General features: G+C 36.9%; 1 protein-coding gene across 4 annotated transcripts in view; it reads left to right on the top strand.

Moving 5' to 3' along the window:
* LOC149775165 (sodium- and chloride-dependent GABA transporter ine-like) overlaps positions 1-21023 on the top strand; it is a 120315-nt gene that overhangs the window by 18057 nt on the left and 81235 nt on the right. For 2 of the 4 annotated variants that reach the window (XM_089943429.1, XM_089943430.1), the window contains exon 2: positions 18340-18488. In XM_089943429.1, coding sequence (XP_089799555.1) covers positions 18340-18488 — 149 coding nt within the window. Of the gene's footprint in view, positions 1-2060; positions 2403-18339; positions 18489-21023 lie in introns of those variants that run through there. The other 2 variants (XM_089943431.1, XM_089943432.1) reach the window with 2 other exon arrangements.

Raw genomic sequence — 21023 nt, forward strand, 5'->3', positions numbered from 1 at the left:
GTGCACTAGGGGTAAATTGCGCCCGGGGCGACGATGATGGCCCGGCCAACGATTTCCAGCAATTGAATTTGTATCAGCTGTTTTGGCGCCAGAAATCCTCTGGCGTTCGCCACCCCCACCCCTTATGACGATACTGAACCTAGTAATAGGTTTTTAGAAGCAGTTTCTCTGGGCCTGATTCTAAAATAATTCAAGGTATGACTTAACCCATACATGGGAAATAATCCATCTTCACGACCGACCCTTTAATACGGGATTTTAAAGAAAAAATATTTAATACGGCCAGCCATCAAACAGCCTGATTTATGCACAGGTGCTAACGCGATAGCGCGAGTTATGTATTAAAACAAAGAAAAAGGAATAATTTGACTACTTATATTAAAATATCTGGGTCATATGTGATATAGTCTTATTGACAGCAGTGATAAAAATGTACAATATTTAAATATAGTTCATTTTTCAAATGAATTTTTATTTTGGAAAATGCAACAATGTAGTTTAGCATTGTTCCATGCGTCTAGGTGATCGAGATTATTACGAAATTTATTAATACCCACAAGTTGGATGATCGGGGAAAATTTAGCGATATTGCTTTTTTATTTTTACATCAAGCGCGTCGAGCACCTGTGGATTTATGATTTTGCCGCTGTATGGCACTGTCAAAATTTCAGCAAATAACAAAGCCAGATAAAAATAATTCAAAATCTGCCGTCCAAGGAATTGGGCCGCCCTTGTCGGCCTTATAGGAAATTAGTCTCGAGTTTCCTCTGACCCTTGTCACCCCATTTTTGATATCTGGATATTTATCTTGGGGTGTAGGGTCATTGTCCATTCCCTATCGAAAGGTTGGAATTCGCCGACACTATTTGGTGTCGGCATGGGGTAGCTACTTACAAGCCGGCCCAGCAAACTTGAACGACCTTTCATTGAGACATACTTGCATTAAAGTGATAGGAATATGATTTATTTTCTCATAATCGTGAGCATATCATTCATGTCTTTAATCCGCTGACAGACGAGACAAAAGTGAGTCGTTGATGAAATTATACCTCGATCTGGTCATTTGCATCTCGAGTCACATGATTATACAACTCTCGCAACCAACATGTCAATATCATCAGAGGTCATATAGTCATGTGATATCGACAAAACGTTTCCAAAGTTGTTGTATATATAATTTGGACATATTATATAGCAGTCGCTTGATGTTTGTAAATAAATATAATGCACACATAATTCTTAACATATTTATTCTGAAAACAACGACCAGAATCCTGTCGGTATCGCAGCAGGGTGGAGAAAGCCATTTTCAAGAAGTACCGAGCACGTGTCAGCGATGTTTTTGCTGGTGTCACGTGACCAACACATTTACATATGCTCTTTGCGTAGTGAACCTGTTTTCTTCAAATTGCTGCAACATTTACAGATTTTCGGTCGTTGTTTTCACAATAAATATTTTGAGAAGTTTGTTTTTTCATTTTTCTGTAAAAATTACGTGACTTTCTTTTATATGTTCGATTTGTTTTCCTACAACAACACTCGAAATTGTTTATTGTTGATATCATGTGACTGTATGACCTATGATGTCATTGACATGTAGGTTGCGAGAGTTGTGTAGTCACGTGACAATGAATGCAAAGCTAGATCCAGGTTACATTTTAGCAACCATACACTTTCGTCTCGCCGGCTAGTAAGGAGCTACTCCCATGCCGACACTAAATGGTGTCGGCGAATTCCAACTTTTTGATAGTGAATGGACTCTGACCCTGCACCCCAACATAAATCTCCAAATATCAAAAATGGGGTGACAAGGGTCAGAGGAAACTCAGACTTATAACAGGAAATCCGCAATTCCCATGAAATAGACAAGAAAAATTATGCTCTAGTTTGAAATTAAAAGAACTATGCTATGCATTAACAAAAATAAATTATCTTCTCCCTGGTTCAGCGTCTAAATTAAGAATCTTAACCGTATGCATGACCTTACCATTTCATCTTCAGACAAATTAACGCAATCACTAATTATGAATACACTTACCTAGTCTACGTTAACAATGGTGTGGAAGACATGGTGTGTAATGGGATCCGCATCAAATTCATCGATGGAGGAGGTGCACGTGTTGTTAACTTCGGTTTGATAGTGTGACCCATAGTAAAAGGTACACACGATTCTTATCGCTGCTTGTAGGCTTGCACTAAATGGAAAGCATAACACCACAACACACTGCATGTCAGATAAACCATAGCGATTTTCATTTTGTACAAGAGGTCGTGGCTGTGAAACGGCGATCATTGAACTTCACCCAAGGCTAACTATTGTTGTATGAGACCCAGCTCAACAAGGAATACAAGTTCACATGAGTATTATATGTATTGTTAAACTGAGCCTAACAGAATACAAGGTAAGTGTATCTTTACATTTTTCATGACATATCTCGGCATTTACTTTCGATTTCTGCACATTAAGTGTAATGGCTAACAGTGGACATATAATCATGTATTGGTCCCTCACGTGTATTCGCTAAGGTGACCCTGCTTCTGGAGGTATAAATAACACCTCTGGGTCTATTACAATTTTTCCCAAACATTTAACATTCGGATACCACCTTAGGGCCATTGGCCTTATCGGCATACCCTTCTCCTATTACGTTTTTGTTTGTTTGTTTGTTTGTTATTGCAGTTGTTGCGAATTTTAGTGATTTTGTTTATAGCCACGTTCCCCCTGAAATCCTTTCGCGTGCCATTGGTGATTATACAAGTTTCACATTTTGGGAAACACTGATGTAAGCTATAGAGTTATGTAACTTACGACGGTCATTAGTTTACTTGCCTTTCGGCATGTAGTATTTGGGTTATGTAAACAAACCATTCACAGTATATCCATTCATTAGCTTATTTGGAGTATAATATAAACAACAAGGCTATAATCCTAGGATTATATAGTACAGGTATAATTTGTAGCTAGATTTTAAGCAATTGTAAGAGCCACTGTGGTACAAACTAAGCCTTTGACTTGGTTTTAACGAGAGAGAGAAATTCAGTTTTCAATTTGGTTTTGTAAAACAGATGTAGATCATTGGTTTATGCCATAATGCTTGGCTTTTTTATGTGTAAAAATAAGAATGATTGTATCTAATTGAATTTTTTTTGAAAAACAATGGAAAAAGTAGGCATGTTAAGGTTATATATATATATGTTGTCCAACCTGTTATCGTACTTTTCATTATCAAGGCAATTTTTGACCAGTGTTGTCTGGATCGAGTAAACTAAGTAGCCGTCACATCTGTTTATCACTACATCTCATAAACAATATTCATAGCTATGTGGGGTTTTCACCAAAAGACTTGTTATGTTTGGGTATTACCTATTTAAATCAGACATACAGCATGGTGCCCTAGCCATGTTGTTATGGCTACATCTAAATGGATGGCTGTAGGACTATAATGGTTTTCACTGAAAGTCATCTTATGATGTACATTAAGGTTGTCGTATTTACTTGTGTAAATGACATTATTCCATTTTAGCCATGAAATCTTTACAAAATCTGCCTTCCATTTAAACTGAAAATAAATCAGTTCGGGAAGCAATTTGTTTTATTCCTGAAAAAAAGAATAACGGCAGCTCAGTATCCTTGCTTGTCTTTGGTGAAAATTAAACCTTTGAGATGACTGCTTCTGTTTTGCATGAGAGCCACAAACTTAAGAACCTTTTATTTTGGCATATTATTCCATATATCAGAACTGTTCATAAATATTGAAAAAAATAAAATCAATAAATTGTATATTGTTTAGTTATAAATTCTGGGTGACTGAATTTGTATGTTTCTTTATTATATCTATGACATCATAGTTTTTGGGTGGCTTAACCTTTTTGTACAGTGTATAAAATGAATACACATTTTACAACTTTGGTACAACAAATGCTAAAGGGAATTCATGTGTCAGGAGAAATCTAGCTCATTTCCATGTGGAAGGGTAATTTTTAATTTTGACAACATTAATAACATTTATAGAATAAGTAGAGCAATGTGTTAGTTTGTATTTTGTAACCTACCATATGTTGTTGAAGTTTCTACATGTAGGGGTCTTTTGCTAGGATGCCTAGGTAACAGGTAAACAGAATTATTGAGTAATCTGACTTACTTTGGTAAATATTTTTTTTTAAGACTTAAGTATAAAGATTTTAAATTGCCAGTCAATATTTACATGAGGAAGAAAAAAAAAATCACATTTGCCACAAATTGCCTGTTTTGGCATACAGATGAATTGATCACATTGAAGTGGAATCATTTTATGTTATGGTGGTCATGTTGGTGTTGACACATTAACATGAATGTAACAACCTTAATCTGTTAATGTTTGGTTGTTGTCTTATCTTTGTAATTCATCAGAGGGAATTGGTCTTGTTGGTTCAGCAGATGGCCATGTCTTGTCAGAGGGAATTAGTCTTGTTGATTCAGCAGATGGCCATGACTTATCAGAGGGAATTGGTCTTGTTGATTCAGCAGATGGCCATGTCTTATCAGAGGGAATTGGTCTTGTTGATTCAGCAGATGGCCATCAGAGGGAATTGGTCTTGTTGATTCAGCAGATGGCCATCAGAGGGAATTGGTCTTGTTGATTCAGCAGATGGCCATGTCTTATCAGAGGGAATTGGTCTTGTTGATTCAGCAGATGGCCATGTCTTATCAGAGGGAATTGGTCTTGTTGATTCAGCAGATGGCCATGTCTTATCAGAGGGAATTGGTCTTGTTGATTCAGCAGATGGCCATTACTTATCAGAGGGAATTGGTATTGTTGTTTCAGCAGATGGCCATGTCTTATTAGAGGGAATTGGTCCTGTTGTTTCAGCAGATGGCCATGTCTTATCAGAGGGAATTGGTCTTGTTGATTCAGCAGATGGCCATGTCTTATCAGAGGGAATTGGTATTGTTGATTCAGCAGATGGCCATGTCTTATCAGAGGGAATTGGTCCTGTTGTTTCAGCAGATGGCCATGTCTTATCAGAGGGGATTGGTCTTGTTGATTCAGCAGATGGCCATGTCTTATCAGGGGGAATTGGTCTTGTTGATTCAGCAGATGGCCATGTCTTATCAGAGGGAATTGGTCTTGTTGATTCAGCAGATGGCCATCAGAGGGAATTGGTCTTGTTGATTCAGCAGATGGCCATCAGCGGGAATTGGTCTTGTTGATTCAGCAGATGGCCATCAGAGGGAATTGGTCTTGTTGATTCAGCAGATGGCCATCAGAGGGAATTGGTCTTGTTGATTCAGCAGATGGCCATTACTTATCAGAGGGAATTGGTCTTGTTGATTCAGCAGATGGCCATCAGAGGGAATTGGTCTTGTTGATTCAGCAGATGGCCATGACTTATCAGAGGGGATTGGTCTTGTTGATTCAGCAGATGGCCATCAGAGGGAATTGGTCTTGTTGATTCAGCAGATGGCCATGACTTATCAGAGGGGATTGGTCTTGTTGATTCAGCAGATGGCCATCAGAGGGGATTGGTCTTGTTGATTCAGCAGATGGCCATCAGAGGGAATTGGTCTTGTTGATTCAGCAGATGGCCATGACTTATCAGAGGAAATTGGTCTTGTTGATTCAGCAGATGGCCATCAGAGGGAATTGGTCTTGTTGATTCAGCCATGCCTTATCAAGGTTAGGTAGGTCCTTGCCCAGATACATCATACCATCTATACTCACTTATAAGTTGAGTGAAACTGTAACAACAAAGATCCTGATCTGCCATAGCATAATGTACCTGTAGATCAGGGTGTATGTTATTTGTTTTCCTGATTGCTCCCAACAAACTGCACAGACCCTAATCTGTTGGAGCATTATGCGATGGCTTATCTGGGTCTATGCAGCTGCAGTTGAAAGCGAGTATTTATGGTAATATGGTTGAAAACCTTGTGCTTCAAATTCATGACAAGTGGAATTAGATGATATGGTTTTTCTTAACCTTATCAATGACAAAGTCCTTGATTCTGTCTCGATCCAAAAATTACTGCTCTGGTGGCCTAGTAGTTAGAGCATCCGTCTCAGAAGCAGGAGGTCGTGGGTTCGAACCCCGGCTGAGTCATAACATAGACTTACAAAAATGGTACTAACAGCTACCTCGCTGGGCACTCAGCATTAAGAGGTTAGTGTTAGGACTGGTCGTTCAGGTGTTGGGATAATGTGATTGGGTGGGACATCACTATAAACTGCCACACTGCAGACTTCATAGCAATATGACTGAAAAACTGTTAAAGCAACATTAGAAATCCTAATCACACACACACACACATCCCCAATCCAAAAATACCTAAAACTTAAAAGCCTTATTTCAGTAAGATTCCTGAAAGGCCTATTACAGTACTAGTGGAAACAATTCCCCTAATGGAAAAATCAATAGTCTAATAGACAAACACAGTTGTCAAAAAATCTGCTTCTCACTTAGGGATGAGCAGTCATATTTTAAGGTTGGTGTCCTGGTGATAGATGTACCAGGAAGTGAATCACAGCTTCCTGAGAGGGAAGAGCAGTAATCACACTTCTTATTGGTTTTCATTAAAGACTGGTCCTTGACCAATGATGGCACTGAGCAATGTCACTGTGTGCCAGTCACCAGTCACAGGCCATCCACCAGTCACTGGACATAAAGCACAAATCACTGTTCAACTGAGTTTTGATTACTGGTCTATGGATAAGGTTTGGGTTGACCCCACCGCCCTGTTTGTAAGTTAATGTTTAGTCCGTAGTGTGATAGGGAGTCGGGTTGTACTTGCCTGGCTATGGATAGGGCTTGGGTTGCCCCCCCCCCCCGCCCTGTTTGTATGTTAATGTTTAGTCCATAGTGTGATAGGTAGTCAGGTTGTACTTGCCTGGCTAGGGATAGAGCTTGGGTTGGTGCCCCCCGCCCTGTTTGTATTTGTACTTGCCTGGTTATGGATGGGGATTGGATCTGCATCCCACTCCTCTTTATGTTCAAATTTAATCCCAACAGGACAAGGGACCTACCTTAATGGGAAGTGAGACTTTCTTTCCCCTGCCCCAACCCATAACTTAGTGCATGTTCCTCTGCTATATTTAAGGTATGACAGATGGGTCTTGTTCAACAGAAAGGAGGGTTTTTCCTCTCTCCTCCAAGGAGCACAGCTAGTATGGTTAGTCTCATCACACACAGATGCTTACCTGGATAGAGAACCCATTTTGAAGGGCCCTGAGTGGCTGAGTGGTCTAAAGCACTCTCCATTACAGATCACTGCCATCTCACCTCTGTCTGCGTGGGTTCAAGTCTTGGATTCAGCCAATGTGGGTATGTGAGAAAGCTTGCCAGTAGCTTCTCTTGGGTCGGTGGTTCTTTCCGGGGTTTTCCCTGGTTCTTCCTCCACCATTAATACTAGCCGCCATGTATAGCCTTTCATGTGCTTTAAAATGGCATTAAACCCTACAACAACAACAAAAGACCCCATTTTGATATCTTCCACTCCAGAAAGAGAACACAGCAAGAACTGTCCTGTGAAACATGAGTAGTGGGCTCAGGACAACAAAGCCCTTTCATCGTGGTGGACTCAGATGTTTTCCCAGAAGAACTGTTGATAATGCTCCCCCCCCCCTTTCCATTGTGGTTTGAATGAATTTTGAATGAAGTTTACTGCCTCCTTCTACCAGACTTGTGTCCTAAGCCTTCTGGTGCCAAGGAAAAGAAGATTCTGTTCAGTCTGAGAGATTTTCTGGAATCACCTCTTGTCCAGATCTTCTGGTATTCTCATACTCTGTAATGGGCTAGGAGCTTGCACATTGGTATTTTCCCCAAGGAGTTCACCAGGCAACATATGGGTTGGTTTGTACCACTTTTTATGCACCAGTTGCTGGTCTCTGCCTCCAGCTCTCAAATTCATTTACTCACTTACCCCCCCCCCCCTTTGGCTCTGATGCTTGCCAGGTGGGGATATTGACTGTGATCTGGACTAAACTCTTGTAAAAACATGGGGCCTTGGAACTTAACTCATTAACAAACCTGTTAAGTAGTCCCCTACAGCATATTTGGAGAGTCCGATAATAGCCTTATCAATACCTGTATACCTAAGACACACTGATGGTGCTTGGCTTGCTGAATTTCACAGAGGGGGCTACGGTAATTTAAATAAAAAAAAGTTGCTTTATATTTCTTCAGTTAAGCACAAATTTGGCTCAGTTGTTCTGTTATATACATAATGGTATAAATTTCATGAACATGCAGAAACAGAACTTGTGCATAAAGGTAAAAAGAAATATTTAGTCACAAAATTGCTTCTCTTGTCATTAGTAACCCATAAAATCCATTATAAATTCACACTGAATAATTTAAACCTTCAACACATGAAATTTTTTATGTATACAACTGACAGTGTTTATACTGCCCTGCACTATCTTCTCTGTGGCAGCAGGATCTTCTGTTGGGTATATATGTGCTTTTAGTCAGACCAAACATAGACTGTTAATTTCCTTGCTTTATGGTCTTGAATTCCACATGAACCCTCACATTTCTTGTCTCACTTCTGAAGAGGCTGTATAGGAAATCCTCTTCAGGTTGATCTTACTGTTCCATGCACATATGTACCTTTCCAGAGAATCCTCTCAAATAAATGTAAATGAAACATTTACTTTGTGGCATCTTCCCCATATTTTCAGTGTTAGGTCCAAGACAAATGTGTTGCCAATCCCATTTCTCTGGTACCTGCATCCTGTGTCAAAATGAAATTAATTGGTGTATCCATTCACTCAGTCATTCCCTCCACCATTCCCTGTCATCTTCAGTGTTACTGTCAACCTCATCTGATGAAAATCCTGAGTCTATCAGGTAACTTTCTGATTCCAATGGCTGATTCCCATAATTTTCCATCATTTTCAAATTGAGATAACTCCACTAATTTTGGTGCTATCAAAGTCCAATTTTCTTTCCTTTGTACTGCAATGTTTCCTGTATCTATGTAAGCTGAAATTTGAATGTTCAAATTGTTTGCATAATTTGCAGATGGTTGGAAATCAACCAATAGTTTGTGACATATTAACTTGTCATGTAGGTTATAGCTCCAGAGTAATACTGACACTCAAAAGTGGGACCAGGTATACAAGCAAGGTAAACTGACATGTTATCATGACACACAGGAGATGAGTGAGGTAAAGTACAGCATGTTATCCAGGCAGCAAGTAATTAGTTACGGCCTGATCTCTATTAAGCAGCTTCCTTCAGTTTCTTTTAGGAAGGATTCTTGTCTCCAGTGGCACTTGCTGGAGGCTATGGTGAAGATGATGGAGGAGAAGGGACCCTATGGAGTTGCTTCCTCTTCTGCAGCATCTTCCTTTTCCCAGCAATCCAGTTGGTGCCTGACTAGCCCTCCTTGCAGGGTTATGGTTGGGCATGACAGACATGTGAGACTGTTCTACTTTAAAGGACTGATACTGGCTTCATTTCTTGGTAATAGTCCCCAGTCATGACCCCCATCTTCTTTCATCAGGAACAGCATAATGATTGGGAAGTCTCCATCAATCTTCACATGCAAATCTTCACATCACACAGAAAATACTTCAGGTTTTGTCACATTGAGGAGGTATTTCAATTTCGAGCTCTTGCATTCAGTCTTACCTGTGCCACAGAGACTTTGCTACTTTGGGGGTAGTGGCATCCCAACTGAGATCTTTATGGATCCCATCCTGCAGTATTCTCTCCTGAAAGACCTGTGCCTCAGTTGGTTGGCATTGAATCATCTCAGTCTATCCCCAGCCTGGAGAGGTCAATCTCATCCCATCACAGGACTTTGTACTTGTGGGGATGAGTTTCCTCACCAGTCTGAGAAGAGTTTATGTTCCTCCAGACATGATTTACTAAATCCTCTGCCTTATAACTGGTATTCTGGCAAAGACTACATTAGCTTGCCATTATCTCTCTTTCCTGGGAACTCTGAACATGGCTGTGGACTTGGTACCACTAGGGAGACTTGTGCCCACTCCCATTATGGTTTATAAGAAACAGGAGACCACATAAGAAACCATTATTGGTTGAGCCCCCTGGGATCCAGTTTTCATCACCATCTTCATTGGTGGCTAAATTGGGACCAGTTTCTGACAGAACCTGACTCCTTCTTGTGCACAGTTGCATCAGATTTGAAATGAGGTGCTCACCTGGAGCCAGAGGGGTAGTTTTTTAAAAACAAACAAATGGGAAATTTGGGTGTTGTTTCTAGCCCAACAGGGCTGTGTCAGCCTCTTAAGGCATATTGGTGTTATAGTCACCTTAGACAACATATCGGTAATCCAGGAGATGCACATGCTATGTCTCTTTGCGTGAAAATATGGAACCTTCTCTGATGAGCAGCCTTGGTGGATATAAACTCTGAGTCTGACATGGTCAAAGGAATACCTTGGTGGACAGTCTGTCCAGATGGGGCTGCATGATCCTCACAGAATGGTCTCTGCACCAGTCTGTAGCAAAGTCTCATTTCCATCTGTGAGGAGACCCTTAGTCAACTTGCTTGATACAAGTCTGTAAAACAAACTCCCTTCATGTCTCCACAGTACCAGACCAGAGGGTGATGGATGCTTTCAGTCTAAAGGGGTATTTTCTGTAAGCATACACCTTCCCATGTGAGGTAGAAAGAGATGATTCCCATGCAATTCTGAAAGGATTAGAGATGTCAGTTCATTATGGTTGGGTTACTGAAGAGCTCCATAGCAAGAAAACAATTAACATTTCTTTGATTCTCACCAATGTTCTGCTTTGCTCAGTGTTTAAAGTAGTTGAAATGAATTAGAGTGAGAATGGTTGGAAGTCATAGATGGAGAAAAAGTCTATACTATGTATGATCAGAAGTAATTTGGACAGGATTAAAGGTGGTAATTGAATGTTGGTCATTGGGAAGTGCATGTTCTCTACAGTTCCCAACACCCATTAAATTAATTTGTGAACAACAGATCAGAACTTTTAACACGGACTGAAAAATGCAGTGTGGTTGAGTTGTGATATTTCACGTGAAATTTCAGATATGTTCCCCATTATTCTTTTGACACAGCACATGGATTAGAAGTTTGTCACAGAAGCATGCATAGCTCTGACATGTTTAACAAAAGTTCTATTACACTGTAACATGCTGTCTATTTACAAAAGCTCTATTACACTCTAACATGCTATTTACAAAAGCTCTCTTACACTGTAACATGCTGTCTATTTACAAAAGCTCTCTTACAATGTAACATGCTGTCTATTTACAAAAGCTCTATTACACTCTAACATGCTGTCTATTTACAAAAGCTCTATTACACTGTAACATGTTGTCTATTTACAAAAGCTCTCTTACACTCTAACATGATGTCTATTTACAAAAGCTCTCTTACAATGTAACATGCTGTCTATTTACAAAAGCTCTCTTACACTCTAACATGATGTCTATTTACAAAAGCTCTCTTACAATGTAACATGTTGTCTATTTACAAAAGCTCTCTTACACTCTAACATGATGTCTATTTACAAAAGCTCTCTTACAATGTAACATGCTGTCTATTTACAAAAGCTCTATTACACTGTAACATGCTGTCTATTTACAAAAGCTCTATTACACTGTAACATGCTGTCTATTTACAAAAGCTCTATTACACTGTAACATGCTGTCTATTTACAAAAGCACTGTTACAATGTAACATGCTGTTTATTTATATCATTGCAGTAAATGATTTATTCTGTGCATAAATGAGTGAGAGATTATGCATTGTAACGTTTGATTGATGGCGCCTGTAGCTTTATTTATCAACTCAGAAAGTGACATTGGTCATTATATAGCATGTATTTGTTAAATTTTAAATAAAATCTTTAAAGCTGCTCTTTATTTAGAAGTAAATAAGTAAATTTCTGCACATCTTTTTTATTAAAATAAAATAATTTATATAATTATAATAATTGGGTTATTAGCATTCTGTTATTTTACTTTTCATGTTTTCTTAATATCTGTAGTTTGGGTCGAACTTGGTTATGATTAATATAAATGAACTAAAAGATTCCAAAATTTAATATACTGAAAATTGAATGGGCAATATTCAAAATGACATGTGAATTATTACAAAATGTTCTCTATAAACAGGAAATAATTGGAATTTGCGATCTTTAAAGCTAAAATCTCTTCCACCTCCAATTCAGGGTAGATAAAGAAGTTTTATGCAGAATGCTTTGTTTAAAGCCGTTAAATATATGAAACCAAGTATTAATAGCAGTAATTGCCATATACAAGGTATTTTTTATAAATACGATGTGTTCATCTTATGCATGCTACGCTTCAACCTACACCAAACTCTGAGCAAGAAAATAATCTACGGATGAAGTTAAAACTATACAGATGTACAGAAACTCGGATCTATTTATTGTACAGTAGATACAGTTGTATCAACTGCAGGAAATTATTTCTCAACTATTTTTATATAAAAGTAGGCATTGTTAAGTTTCAAAAGATCATGGTGATATAATTGATGTCCAGGAGAAGTAATTGCAGTATTTGTCATGTACACTAAAGAACTATACCAAATGAAGTTTTATCTTTATCAACTGAAAATAATACCATTTGATACCCTGCCAAAAATATTCAAGTGGTTTTCATCACTTTCACCTGTCCATTTGGTAATGTTCAATTTTTCAGTGACCAAACCCGTAATTATGAGTGTGTTTGTTTTTAAACTGTTGACAGCAAAAGTAAAGCATGTGCTTAGAGTCCTCGTACAAGTGGTAGGTCTGTTGTAATGTGCTTAGAGTCCTTGTACAAGTGGTAGGTCTATTGTAATGTGCTTAGAGTCCTCATACAAGTGGTAGGTCTATTGTAATGTGCTTAGAGTCCTCGTATAAGTGGTAGGTCTATTGTAATGTGCTCAGAGTCCTCATACAAGTGGTAGGTCTATTGTAATGTGCTTAGAGTCCTCGTACAAGTGGTAGGTCTATTGTAATGTGCTTAGAGTCCTCATACAAGTGGTGGGTCTATTGTAATGTGCTTAGAGTCCTTGTACAAGTGGTAGGTCTATTGTAATGTGCTTAGAGTCCTCATACAAGTGGTAGGTCTATTGTAATGTGCTTAGAGTCCTTGTACAAGTGGTAGGTCTATTGTAATGTGCTTAGAGTCCTCGTACAAGTGGTAGGTCTATTGTAATGTGCTTAGAGTCCTCATACAAGTGGTAGGTCTATTGTAATGTGCTTAGAGTCCTCATACAAGTGATAGGTCTATTGTAATGTGCTTAGAGTCCTCGTACAAGTGGTAGGTCTATTGTAAACACATTTCTGTCTTGCTCCTCTTTTCTTAAGATGATGTGTCACATGTATGAGAATTTTTGGTGTGGAAGTGCTACAAAGAGGCTGGATTATATCTTGTACATTGAATAGCTATATATATATATATATATGTCTATATAATTTCACTGTGTGAGAACATGTCAAACAAATAATTTAAAATGATAGGAGGAATGACAACAACTCCCCAAAAATCACTGCATTTGTTGTGTTCTTGATTTTAATAGCTGAATAAACATTCTATGCATTCATGTTACTCCAGCTTATTATCTTGTAAACCACTAATACTTGCATGTGATTTCTTTTGTCTTTTTTTCTTCTTCTTTTAAATGCATAATCTCTCTCTCTCTCTCTCACAGCTCTTGTATAATTAAAATGATGATCAGTAAACATGTTATACTTTGGAAAGCACTGACATATTCTCATGGGATTCTGTGCTCAGAAATTTTATCTTTCATTTTTTGCAATACACAGTTTCTTTCTTCATCACTTTGACCCTTACATTTGCTAATGTTAAACTCTTCAGATGACCTAATTAATAAATAGTCCATGCAGCCATGTTACACCTGCATATTATCATATAAACCCGCTAATACTTACATCTAAACCCACTAATACTTACATCTAAACCCACTAATTCTTACATCTAAACCCTCTAATACTTACATCTAAACCCACTAATACTTACATCTAAACCCACTAATTCTTACACTTAAACCCACTAATACTTACATCCAAACCCACTAATACTTACATCTAAACCCACTAATACTTACACCTAAACCCACTAATACTTAACCCACTAATACTTACATCTAAACCCACTAATTCTTAACCCACTGATACTTACATCTAAACCCACTAATACTTTACCCACTAATACTTGCATCTAAACCCACTAATACTTTACCCACTAATACTTACATCTAAACCCACTAATACTTAACCCACTAATGCTTACATCTAAACCCACTAATACTTTACCCACTAATACTTACATCTAAACCCACTAATACTTTACCCACTAATACTTACATCTAAACCCACTAATACTTAACCCACTAATACTTACATCTAAACCCACTAATACTTACATCTAAACCCACTAATACTTAACCCACTAATACTTACATCTAAACCCACTAATACTTAACCCACTAATACTTACATCTAAACCCACTAATACTTACATCTAAACCCACTAATACTTAACCCACTGATACTTACATCTAAACCCACTAATACTTGCATCTAAACCCACTAATACTTACATCCAAACCCACAATACTTACATCTAAACCCACAATACTTACATCTAAATCCACTAATACTTACATACAAACCCACTAATACTTACATCTAAACCCACTAATACTTACATCTAAACCCACTAATTCTTACATCTAAACCCACTGATAGTTAATCCACTAATACTTACATCTAAACCCACAATACTTACATCCAAACCCACTAATACTTACATCTAAACCCACTAATACTTACATCTAAACCCACTAATTCTTACATCTAAACCCACTGATACTTAACCCACTAATACTTACATCTAAACCCACTAATACTTACATCTAAACCCACTGATACTTAACCCACTGATACTTACATCTAAACCCACTAATACTTAACCCACTAATACTTACATCTAAACCCACTAATACTTAACCCACTAATACTTACATCTAAACCCACTGATACTTAACCCACTAATTCTTACATCTAAACCCACTAATACTTAACCCACTAATACTTACATCTAAACTCACTAATACTTAACCCACTAATACTTACATCTAAACCCACTAATACTTAACCCACTAATTCTTACATCTAAACCCACTGATACTTAACCCACTAATACTTACATCTAAACCCACTAATACTTACATCTAAACCCACTGATACTTAACCCACTAATACTTACATCTAAACCCACTAATACTTACATCTAAACCCACTAATACTTACATCTAAACCCACTGATACTTAACCCACTAATACTTACATCTAAATCCACTAATACTTGCATCTAATCCCACTAATACTTACATCTAAACTCACTAATACTTTACCCACTAATACTTACATCTAAACTCACTAATACTTTACCCGCTAATACTTACATCTAAACCCACTAATACTTACATCTAAACCCACTAATACTTACATCTAAACCCACTAATACTTACATCTAAACCCACTAATACTTACATCTAAACCCACTGATACTTAACCCACTAATACTTACATCTAAACCCACTGATACTTAACCCACTGATACTTACATCTAAACCCACTAATACTTAACCCACTAATACTTAACATCTAAACCCACTAATACTTAACCCACTAATACTTACATCTAAACCCACTAATACTTAACCCACTAATACTTACATCTAAACCCACTAATACTTAACCCACTAATACTTACATCTAAACTCACTAATACTTACATCTAAACCCACTAATACTTAACCCACTAATACTTACATCTAAACCCACTAATACTTAACCCACTAATACTTACATCTAAACCCACTAATACTTAACCCACTAATACTTACATCTAAACCCACTAATACTTAACCCACTAATACTTACATCTAAACTCACTAATACTTAACCCACTAATACTTACATCTAAACCCACTAATACTTAACCCACTAATACTTACATCTAAACCCACTAATACTTAACCCACTAATACTTACATCTAAACTCACTAATACTTAACCCACTAATACTTACATCTAAACCCACTAATACTTAACCCACTAATACTTACATCTAAACCCACTAATACTTAACCCACTAATTCTTACATCTAAACCCACTAATACTTACATCTAAACCCACTAATACTTAACCCACTAATACTTACATCTAAACCCACTAATACTTAACCCACTAATACTTACATCTAAACTCACTAATACTTAACCCACTGATACTTACATCTAAACCCACTAATACTTACATCTAAACCCACTAATACTTAACCCACTAATTCTTACATCTAAACCCACTAATACTTAACCCACTAATACTTACATCTAAACCCACTAATACTTACATCTAAACCCACTAATACTTAACCCACTAATACTTACATCTAAACCCACTAATACTTAACCCACTAATACTTACATCTAAACCCACTAATACTTAACCCACTAATACTTACATCTAAACCCACTAATACTTAACCCACTAATACTTACATCTAAACTCACTAATACTTAACCCACTAATACTTACATCTAAACCCACTAATACTTAACCCACTAATACTTACATCTAAACCCACTAATACTTAACCCACTAATACTTACATCTAAACTCACTAATACTTAACCCACTAATACTTACATCTAAACCCACTAATACTTAACCCACTAATACTTACATCTAAACCCACTAATACTTAACCCACTAATTCTTACATCTAAACCCACTAATACTTACATCTAAACCCACTAATACTTAACCCACTAATACTTACATCTAAACCCACTAATACTTAACCCACTAATACTTACATCTAAACTCACTAATACTTAACCCACTGATACTTACATCTAAACCCACTAATACTTACATCTAAACCCACTAATACTTAACCCACTAATTCTTACATCTAAACCCACTAATACTTAACCCACTAATACTTACATCTAAACCCACTAATACTTACATCTAAACCCACTAATACTTAACCCACTAATACTTACATCTAAACCCACTAATACTTAACCCACTAATTCTTACATCTAAACCCACTAATACTTACATCTAAACCCACTAATACTTAACCCACTAATACTTACATCTAAACCCACTAATACTTAACCCACTAATACTTACATCTAAACTCACTAATACTTAACCCACTGATACTTACATCTAAACCCACTAATACTTACATCTAAACCCACTAATACTTAACCCACTAATTCTTACATCTAAACCCACTAATACTTAACCCACTAATACTTACATCTAAACCCACTAATACTTACATCTAAACCCACTAATACTTAACCCACTAATACTTACATCTAAACCCACTAATACTTAACCCACTAATACTTACATCTAAACCCACTAATACTTAACCCACTAATACTTACATCTAAACTCACTAATACTTAACCCACTGATACTTACATCTAAACCCACTAATACTTAACCCACTGATACTTACATCTAACCCACTAATACTTAACCCACTAATACTTACATCTAAACCCACTAATTCTTACATCTAAACCCACTAATACTTACATCTAATTTTTCTTAAAAAGGCATAATAGCTCAATCTCATAACCCTGATTATTAAAATCACTGTATCGGTAAACATTTTTTGCTTTGGAAAACACTGTCTTATTCTAAAGGGATTCTGTGCTCAGAAATTTATCTTTCATTTTTTGCAATACACGTATGTTGATATATGTTAATGGGCAAGTCTTTAAATGTTAAACAGTATTGTGTACATATTATGAAAGAGCCTTCTGCATTGTCTGCTATACCTCAGCCAACATGTCAGTTCCAAACTGTATAGTGCAGAGGTTGCAAACTAAAACCACTCTGAGGGCCACATGATGGCAATTTCGATGGCCCAAGAGCCACAACAACTTTGTTATAGCTCATTACACCTTGTGATGCCAATCATTTTATGGGGCACAGGATACGTTTTGGTGGGCTGAATGTGGCCCATGCAATTATCTTCATAACGACCGCTATAGCTGGTCCTTGAGAGACAACATTGCGGATGAAATAATTTCCATGGTGGAAATATGGATTTTGCAAGATCTACAGTGTGTATATTATAGACCATCCAGAACACTGTTGGATATTTTGCCATCTCATCTGTTGGAGCTTATATCCCAAGCTGGTAAATATGCTTCTAACATTTGGAGACCAAGGTATGACAGTTGCATTGTTTTTGTGAATGGAAAGTTAGTTAGAAATGATATGTTGATGTTTTCAGCTTCGAATAACTTCTGACTTATACAAAAAATGCATTTTTTCTTCAGTTTTGTAAACAGCAAGATGACATTGACTGGGGAAGTTGAACGTGAGAACTGGAGCCGAAAATTTGAGTTCATATTAGCAGCCATTGGTTACTCTGTGGGATTAGGAAATATATGGCGCTTTCCGTATCTCTGTTTTCGCAGTGGAGGGGGTAAGTGGCCCATGTTGAATTGTCTTATTTATGCATTGCATAATGCATTGGTGAGAGAACACTTTTCCAGTAATAGCTGACATCCATCATGGGGAGAATGCTCCAAAATCCATAATGGAGATGTCGTGAAGTCCATTATGGGGAGAACGCCCCAAAATCCATAATGGAGAAAGTGCCTTAAAGTCCATTATGGGGAGAATGATTTCTTGACCACCTTGATATATGTCTGTAACCTGTAGTCTGTATAAACAGTCCTGTATGAAGTTCATATAAAACCAATCCTGGGGCAGTTTATACAGCAGATTGTCATAAAGTCAGTTAAAATGTAAGGTAGTAAAAAAATAAACAACCCTAATTTCAGTTTACTTAAAGCAAGGTTGATGTCGTATCGAGCATTTAAAGTACAGTTGTGGCCCATTAAGCTAATTTACATAGGTTAAGTACATTAAATGGAACAGCCCAGTTTGTTTGAAATTAAGTAAATCAGAAAGATGCCTGTTAAAAAACAGTAGTTATTTCACACCATTGCCTTGCATGAGAATGTTTAAAACCCATTTATTGAAGATTATTGGCAAATTAATGTTTAGTGGCAACATTTGTTGAAGTCAGATTTGGCTCCATATATAACATGCAATACATGATTATTTCTTTGGGTGAAATAGTGTACAGGCAAGATGATGAAATGCAGCTGTGATTCAGGAAAGGATGTGACATCTGCAAAGCAAGGAAACTAAATTGCAGAACTCATAGTCGATAGTTGACTTTGTGAAGTGCAGCAGCAACAGGGAGCATTTAATTTTTGCACATACTACAAACACCATATCAACATTAGTAATTTTTGCACATACTACAAACACCATATTAACATAGTTCGAGTCTAGGATTCAGCCAATGTGGGTATGTGAGAAAGCTTGCCAGTAGCTTCTCGTGGGTTGGTGGTTCTTTCCGGCGTTTTCCCGGGTTCTTCCTCCACCATTAATACTGGCCGCCATGTATAGCCTATCGCGTGCTGAAAAATGGCGTTAAACCCCACAACAACAACAACATAGTAATTTTTGCACATACTACAAACACCATATCAACATTAGTAATTTTTGCACATACTACAAACACCATATCAACATTAGTAATTTTTGCACATACTACAAACACCATATCAACATTAGTAATTTTTGCACATACTACAAACACCATATCAACATAGTAATTTTTGCACATACTACAAACACCATATCAACATAGTAATTTTTGTACATACTACAAACACCATATCAACATTAGTAATTTTTGTACATACTACAAACACCATATCAACATAGTAATTTTTGTACATACTACAAACACCATATCAACATAGTAATTTTTGTACATACTATAAACACCATATCAACATTAGTAATTTTTGAATGTGCAACATCTGTACATGGATTGTGGAAAGATTACAGTCCTCACCCTCATTGACATGTCAGTGGCATTTGGCACAAAAGACCACAATATATTACTTGACCGTCTCCAGGATGCATTTAATATTGGTATTACAACTTCTTTGATTGTATCCTGGTTGAAAATTTACATAACCATCTAAAATGTTCTATTTTGAATGAATAAATAAAACCAGAAGTGCAAACAATAACAAGAAGATGCCTTCATGTGAGAAAAAGGTTATCAGCTACTAGGCATCTTCATGTAATTAATGTCATACGGCCATACCATGCATAATGTATTATAATTAATGTCATATGGCCATCACATGCATTATGTATTATAATTAATATCATATGGCCATCCCATGCATAATGTATTATAATTAATGTCATACGGCCATCCCATGCATAATGTATTATAATTAATATCATATGGCCATCCCATGCATAATGTATTATAATTAATGTCATATGGCCATTCCATGCATAATGTATTATAATTAATATCATATGGCCATCCCATGCATAATGTATTATAATTAGTATCATGGCCATCCCATGCATAATGTATTGTAATTAGTGTCATATGGCCATCCCATGCATAATGTATTATAATTAATGTCATATGGTCATCCCATGCATAATGTATTATAATTAATGTCATATGGCGATCCCATGAATAATGTATTATAATTAATGTCATATGGCCATCCCATGCATAATATATTGTACTTAATATAATATGGCCATCCCATGAATAATGTATTATAATTAATGTCATATGGCCATCCCATGCATAATGTATTATAATTAATGTCATATGGCCATCCCATGCATAATGTATTATAATTAATGTCATATGGCCATCCCATGCATAATGTATTGTACTTAATATAATACAGCCATCCCATGCATAATGTATTATAATTAATGTCATATGGCCAGCTCATGCATAATGTATTATAATTAATGTCATATGGCCATCCCATGGATAATGTATTATAATATGTATCATGGCCATCCCATGCATAATGTATTATAATTAATGTCATATGGTCATCCCATGCATAAAGTATTATAATTAATGTCATATGGCCATCCCATGCATAAT

The sequence above is a fragment of the Sinohyriopsis cumingii genome, chromosome 19 (assembly GCF_028554795.1).
Source record: "Sinohyriopsis cumingii isolate HCF-2022 chromosome 19, ASM2855479v2, whole genome shotgun sequence".
NCBI classification, from domain to species: domain Eukaryota; kingdom Metazoa; phylum Mollusca; class Bivalvia; order Unionida; family Unionidae; genus Sinohyriopsis; species Sinohyriopsis cumingii.